Source organism: Pterocles gutturalis, unplaced genomic scaffold (genome assembly GCF_000699245.1).
Source record: "Pterocles gutturalis isolate BGI_N339 unplaced genomic scaffold, ASM69924v1 scaffold12203, whole genome shotgun sequence".
Taxonomy (NCBI): domain Eukaryota; kingdom Metazoa; phylum Chordata; class Aves; order Pterocliformes; family Pteroclidae; genus Pterocles; species Pterocles gutturalis.
Window position 1 is genome coordinate 3,259 of NW_010125685.1, and position 7,696 is coordinate 10,954.

The window sequence follows — 7,696 nt, forward strand, 5'->3', positions numbered from 1 at the left end:
GCCTTCCGCGCCCTGACCCGCTCGGGGGGAAGGCGTCCGTGCGCATGCGCACACCAGACAGCGTTGGTTTCCTTTAGCTTTCGCTTAGGGAGGGGCCGTGGCGCGGGCTCCCTTCTCGGCCATGTGACTGGACGAAGCGGCTCTGGCGGTGGGGAGGTTGCGCAGGCGCGCTCCGCGGAGTGTGGGGTGGGCGGCGGGAGGGCCGTTTGGCGGGAGCTGGTTCCGAGAGAGCGCGCGGTGCTGCGCACGAAGGAGGTGGAGTGGAGCGCGCCATTTTTCTGCTGGTTTCCGTTGGAGCGGGTGGGGGAGGCTTTTTCTGCCCGTTGTCAGGTGGCGGCTGGGCTCGGAGTCAGTCTGCTTCCTTCTGAGCAGAGGATTGGGAGGGGTAAGGGTAGCTCTCGCCTTTGAGTTTGGCTTTGGTGTCCCCTTTCCTGCCAGGGCGCTGGTTGCAGGCGGCATGCAGAAGTGCCACCAGGAAGCGCTGAAGAAGAACCGGGTGGTGCTCGCAAAACAGATGGTGTTAAAAGAACTGATGGAGCATATGATAGAGAAAGACATTATCACCACGGAGATGATGGAAATGATACAGGTATGTGGGCGACACTCAGCTACACTGGGAGCTTTATTTCTAGTCAAGCTCTGTTCTGGACAGTGGCAGCATGGTAAAACTCACCTGGCTTTTTTAATCTGATTACGTTTGGAGAACATGCGAAGTAGCATGGGGTTTGCTTGCAACCTGCAGGAGAACTGTAAGGTACTTTAGGCAATATGGGTTTTGTCCGAGGTTTACTAAACTGTTGGCTTGCATGCTGGTATGCAGTTATGGCAGGTTGCACTTCATGAGTCGGGTGGTATCTTCCAGTTCTTTGTTGTAATTTTGTGCTGCTCCTTCTTTATTATTATTTGTAAAAGTAAGAGTAATACCTATTACAAAAAGAATACTGTGAAAGTAAGTATATGTATAAATTATAAACCAGCTTGTGTTGCCTTTCACTTAAAGAATTTGTACTTAATATGTGTTTTTTGTAAATTGCGTGAAGAACCTTAAATGATCCAAGCCTCATTCTCAGAGCACAAATGCTGTTCGTGGGCTTTTGTCACTTATCCTGAGCAGTGGCTACTATGAAAGCCATTGAAATAGCGTGGTATTGCTCCCAGAGGTATGGTAATGCACTGAAGGCTGTGTGGGATGGAGATACAGGTCTTCAAAGAGAAAGCAAACTGGAGGGGAAGTGACTGAAGATACATGTAAAGTGACTGAAGTAAGAAATTAAGGGACTTTTTAGTCTCTTGGTAAGGTTAATGGTCCTGTCATAAGAACAGATGCTGAAAAATAGAATTACAAGCTATTTGCTGGGCACCAGTGCAGACGGTATGAACCTGAGGCTGATAAGGTTTTTGAAAGCAATGAAGAAAAAACTACCTGATGAATGTTGACTCATTCTGTGTCAAAGACAATGTGAAATTCCTCATGGGACCTGTCAAGGAAACCTGTGCTAAGTTGTGGGAGATGCAGTCAGTCTTACCTGAAGTAGCTCCAGTCACTAGCCAAAGAGGACAAAGATGCAAGAAGACAGTGAAAGTCAGAGAATGAATCAGGAACTGATTGTACTGGTTTTGGCTGGGGTGGAGTTATTTCTTTATATTAGCTTGTATAGGGCTGTGTTTTGGATTTGAAATGAAAACAGTGTTGGTAACACAGGGATGTGTTAGTTACTGCTGAGCCGTGCTTACAGAGCCAAAGCCTCTTCTGCTTTTCACACTACCCTTCCAACGAGTACGCTGGGGGTGTACAAGAAGTTGAGAGGGGACACAGCTGGGACAGCTGACCCCAACTGACCAAACGGATATTCCAGACCATATGATGTCATGCTCAGCATATAAAGCTGGAGGAAGAAGAAGGAAGGGAGAACATCCAAAGTTAGGGCATTTGTCTTCCCAGGTAACCATTATGCATCATGGAGCTCTGCTGTCCCTGTTTTGTTTCCAGGAAATGGCTGAACACCTTTCTGGCAATGGAAGTAGTGAATGAATTCCTTGTTTTGGTTTGCATGGGTGCGCAGCTTTTGCGTTACCTATTAAATTGTTTTTATCTCAACCCACAGATTTTTTCCCTTCTAGCCTTTCAGTTCTCCCCACCATTGCACCGCGGGTGGGGGGGGGAGGGGGAGGGGAGTGAGTGAGGAGGTGTGTGGTGCTTAGCAGCCCACCAGGATTAAACAATGACACTGGTAAAGTATGGGTGGTTAGTAGGGGATGTTCAGTTGCTGGCCTGCAGTTAATCACTGAAAGAGGGGGGGGGGGGAAAAAAAAAGCCCTGTCAAAGTTTGGATAATGCCAGAGAAAAGAGTCTTTTTGGGAATATGCTGCTGTAGTTAAGTAGTGTTAAACTGAGACAGAGGGGAAGAAATCTAAGGGAGTCATCTTCTCCAGGTGTGACTGGGTAAAAGGAGATGCAACAATATTTAGTAATGGATTATTAGTAAGGAGAAGGGCATGATGGATAAGTCAGGTAAATAGTTTACTGGAAAAATTGTGCCTCATGCAACATACACATGTAAGTAAGAGCTTAAATGTATATAAATAGTAATAGCAGCCTGAGCAAGAGAACAAAGTGATTTGAACTACTGTTGCAGGGTGTGAATCTGGAAATTGCAGTAAAATCAGAAATAGGGCAGAAGTGGAAGGAAAGCATTCACAACTGGAACAGTAGTACTGCAAAATCTGCATTGCACCAGAAGGATTAAAATGAAGGGAATGTTTACAGGATAGTACTAATCATAATAGTGCTATAGATAAACAGAAAGTAAAGTGCATTAAAAAAGAAATCACTTGAGTCAAAACCACTTTGTCTTACCTTTCATTTTTCTGTAGCAGGTCAGTGAATTTTTAATAGTCTTCCACTGTCTGGCTCAAATGTGAACAAAGGCTTTAGGAGTGCTGTTAGGTAGCCTATTCTTGAAAATGTAATGTGATACTAATCGTCATGAAGCTTAGTGGAAATACAAGAAGACAAATGCTGCTGTGTCTGATAATACAGTGTAGATTTTTGGGGGATATTGTAACTGACTGGTTCTCTATACTTGCCTGCTCCCCCAAGCATGAAATCAAGAATATCAGGATAAATAGTTACATTTTAAATCATCTTATCTTAAAAACACAACAATTTTACTGGTCCTTTTGGCTTTATTTTAAACTAAACAGAAGAATAAACAAGTTGGTTCTGGAAACAGGACACTTAAACTTTTGTAGTCTAAGGAAACTGAGGAGCTCAGGGAGATGAAGAAAGGATGACATTTCTTCAAATGTGAGGTACTAAATAAGTCATGAAACTATCACAAGTGAGGAAAAGGTGGGAGGGGAGGATGTTGCAGGGAGAGCCACTGAAGACAAAGGTGGTTGAGCTGGATGAAGAGCTCACAGGGAACATGGAGAGTAGGTAAAGAGTATATAGGTGTACACTGGAGAAGAATTAAAAAATAGCAGCGGCTTCCTTTGATGTCCCACATGAGGAGAGAGAGTAGGAGCTGACAGGAATGAATTTAAATTGGGTCACTGGGACATTGTTGATACAAAAATAAATGGTATTAGTTAGTCATGAATGAACATGGGTCTGAAATTTCAGAATAGGTTTGTAAGCATTGGATCAACGAGATTTTTGCAATATCCTTCCAAACAATGTGATGGGACAAAAGCCAAACTGCCTTTAATACCAAGCTTAATAAATTTTATGAAAGAAACCAGATGATATGAAATCTTTGTGGCAGAGGATTTATGCATGTGACTTGGCTTTTTCCCCTGATTTCCCTGTGATTGCAAATGTAATGTTAGGCCTTGATTCTGTGTAACTCACCAACCATTTCTAATCATCCACCAAAAGAAGAGATCTTGGATCTAGGTGTTAATTCAGAAAATACAGGACTAATTCCATGGAATTGATAGAATTTATTTTTGATACCCAGTGTTTTACTGCATTATATTTCTATGTGTTTTAGATTTCACAGGGAAGGCTATTATTGTATAAATTATACAGTTTGTTGGCCAATGTCCTGTTAATATTCTAATAATTAGAACTTCCTGGGACTGTTTTACAGATGCATAAATTTCATTTTTGATTGTTACTTTTCCTCATGTACTCCTATATATTGCTTCATTGGTATAAATGTTACAGTTTATACGTGTGTAGTATCTTTTCGGAATTGACTGCATAAAATAAGTATTTTACTTGATGCTTTCTGAGGCATTTGTGTTATCAGTGCATGAGACCATACATGATTGGGCAGTAGTGAAAACATATTCTGGATTTCATGTTCTTAATGAGGGGGAATAGACACTATTCCAACAGTAACTGCAAGTAAAAGTTTAGAGAGGAGAGGGTGTATGACTCTGTGTGGTAATGTATGAATTGTTGGCTTTCTGTGTTGTCATATTCTCTCCCTCTTGAGCTAACAGGAACTGAGGAGTGGGAATGAAAACAACTAGGAAAAGCTATGAAAATGGATCTAGTACACCTAAGCATAGTGATGAAACATTTACATGAAGGAAGGAAGCTGCGTTGTTCTAAAGCTTTATTCAAAACGAATTGTATTGGGGTGTTACTTTAAATGTGGATTTTGTTTCTTTGCATCTAGGCCAAGTCTGGGAGCTTCAGCCAAAATGTGGAATTCCTCAATTTGCTGCCCAAGAGAGGCCCTAATGCCTTCTCAGCCTTCTGCGAATCTCTAAGAGATACCAAACAGCAGCATCTGGAGGCAATGATCTTGAAGACAACATCCAACCTGAACCATGGAATTGCAAGGGTACAACAATTTTTAAAAAATGAAATGTCTAGATTGCGTTTCAGATTGGGTTTGGGCACAAAGTGATCTTTTTTCAAATGAGGAAGAATGGTTTACAAAGGACAGGATGGCTTTTCCTTGCAAATTGAAACTGTAGCAGCCTTAGTAAAAGTAGAGGGGGAGGAATTTGGGAGGAATTGCAGGATGGTAGAGGTTGGAAGGGACCTCTGAAGGTCATCTGGTCCAACCACCCCCTTGCTCAAGCAGGGTCACCGTGAGCAGGTTGCCCAGGGCCATGTCTAGATGGCTTTTGAATATCTCCAAGGATGGAGACTCTGCAACCTCTCTGGGTGACCTCCAGTGCTCGGTCACCCTCCCAGTAAAAAAAGCATTTCCTAATGTTCAGGGGAAACCTCCTGTGTTTCTGTTGTGCCTGGTGCCTCTTGTCCTGTCACTGGACACCACTGAAAAGAGCATGGCTCCATCCGCTCAGCATCATTGCTTCATGTGTTTATACAAATTGAGATCGCTTTGAGCCTGCTCTTTTCCAGGCTGAACAGTCCCAGCTCCCTCAGCCTTAGCTCAAAGAGAGATGCTCCAGTAACTTCATCATCTTTGTGGCCCTTTGCTGAGCTCTCCCCAGTATGTCTGTATCTCCATTGTACAGAGGAGCCTAGAACTGGACACAGGACTCCAGATGCAACCTCACCAGAGCTGAGTAGAGGGGAAGGATCATGTCCCTTGGTCTGATTTGCTGACAGCGTTCTTCCTAATGCAGCCCAGAATACTGGTAGCCTTCTTTGTGCCAGGCGCACGTTGCTGTCTTATGTTCAACTTAGTGTACACCAAGTACCCCAGAACATTTTCTGCCAAGCTGCTTTCCAGCTGGTGGTGGCCTCCAGCATATATTGGTGCATGGGGTTACTCCTCCCCAGGTGCAGAGCTTTGCACTTCTCTTTGTTGGAAGTGCACAATGTTCCTGGATGTTCTTATATCCAACGTGTTCTTAATTCATGCATCATCAAGAACCCTAAAACTACAAAGAAAATACTTTCTCAGAAATCTTTTAATTAAGTGTTCAATGGCTCTCTGGGTAGAAAGCTACTAAAAGATAGTCTTGTCTGTTGAGAAAAGAGGGACTTTTATTTATTTCGCTGTTTTTATTTTCACTTTTTCGCTATTTGCAGTTGTTAGCATTGGACTAAAGGAAGAATTCAGGAAAGATTGAGTATGGGAACTCACAGAAAACATGTTTTATATGAAGGAAGGAAGAAAGACCAGATATTTTTGAGCAGAGATGTTCCCTTATTAAACTGTAGGATTTATATTATTATTTTTTGTTATTATTATTATTTATCTATTTTTTGTTTCCAATTGTGCTTTACTATACAAACTATGAAATTTTGAAAGCAAACAAAAAGATAGGAATCACTAGACAAATCGATTTTTGGCAAAAACAAGGAGGACATGCTGACTTCAGTGTATGGTTTCCAAATTGGGGATTTGGGTCATAGTAAAGATGAGCAAAGAAGGGAAGGAATTTTGCATTGACAGAAAATGCTGCTGCTGTCTTATCATGGTATTTCATTTGGGTGTGAAACATATTAAGTCATATGTGTGTGTGTGTAAATATGTGTAATTTTGTTCCATGATACCTGCAGGCTTGTACTGTAGAGAAAAAAAGTATCCGGCTTATGCTACTCTTTTTCATGGATTTATTGGATGTCTTGTAGCTTGAACACTGTTATGGATTGAATCTACCATTCCCTGCCAGTGAGGCATGTTATTCAAAGAGACCACGCTGGATTGGTGAGTTGCACATCACACCATAAGTACTTGATTGGCTATCTGGTTGGTTGCTTCTAATTTCTTAATACTCTCTTAATTCAATTCTAGAAATAAGCTTGCTACCACTTTGCTTATACCGGGAATGAATATATTATGACCAGATGCAGGAGGCTAAATTAGGCTAGAAAATGAAAGTGAAATAGCATATTGGAAGAGAGAACCCAGTCAGTTTCTAGTCAGCTTCATTTATTCTTACAGGAAATATTATTGCTTCAACAGTACATGTCAGTAAAATCTTAGATTTTTTTCAAATATTTTCTTCTTTAAGATTTGTAATAGAGTTTAATTGAACTAGAGCTGTTGGGCAGTATTCTTTAACTTGAACTTCCTTTTTAGCAGATAAGTTTAAGGCCTTATATATGTTACATGGGCCCACCATAGATTTCTGTAACTTCTGTTGAGTGCAGCAAATCAGCTTTTCTTTAGCAAGCATTTGTGACTTTGATCAGGGAACTAGTTGTTGGAATGAATCTTCTTGCTAGTTTTTATGTGGCGTTTGGTAGTGCCTGGAGTACTCGCATTCCCTAACCACAAGTTTAACTGTGTGCTGGTTACTAGAAGCTCCTTCTGGTGTTAAAGTGTCTAGATGTTGAAGGCTTTTTTTATTTAGGTGCAGAGGTTTTTGGGTTGGGTTGTTTTTTTAGAGCAGGGCTGGTTTTTTAGAGCGTATATTCCTCCAACCAGGAGACCCATGCTTCAAAAGGCTTGAAAAAGGATTTCAAAGGATGTCATGAATGTCATTAGCTCTGTTTCTTCAGGACAGGGGAGTGAGTGTTTGCAGACGGCAAATAGTTGATTATTATTCCCTTCGTCTGCTGTTATCTAGAGGAAAAGGTTGTTCAGAGGCAGATAAACAAAAAAGGGCATGGCACTTTATGGAAGTTAGAAACATCTAGTTTGATCACTTATGCATGTGTTCAGCAAAAAAGAAATAATTGTATCCAGTGAGCATGGGAGGCCTTTTATGAAAGGAAAACTACTATTCTATTTGAATATTTCTAGCAACGGTTTGTCAGCCTAACTGAAAGGAATTATGGAACAGCTCATCTTGAATGTGCTCACACGGCATG

General features: G+C 41.6%; 1 protein-coding gene across 1 annotated transcript; it reads left to right on the forward strand.

Moving 5' to 3' along the window:
- Positions 1-457: 457 nt before the first annotated feature.
- On the forward strand, positions 458-4,799 carry LOC104465572 (caspase-2-like; the record flags this gene model as incomplete). The annotated part of the gene is made up of 2 exons (XM_010078669.1): positions 458-589; positions 4,632-4,799. Coding segments are annotated over exons 1-2 (300 nt in total), but the record flags the coding sequence as incomplete, so codon positions are not given.
- Between the last annotated feature and the right edge of the window lie 2,897 nt (positions 4,800-7,696).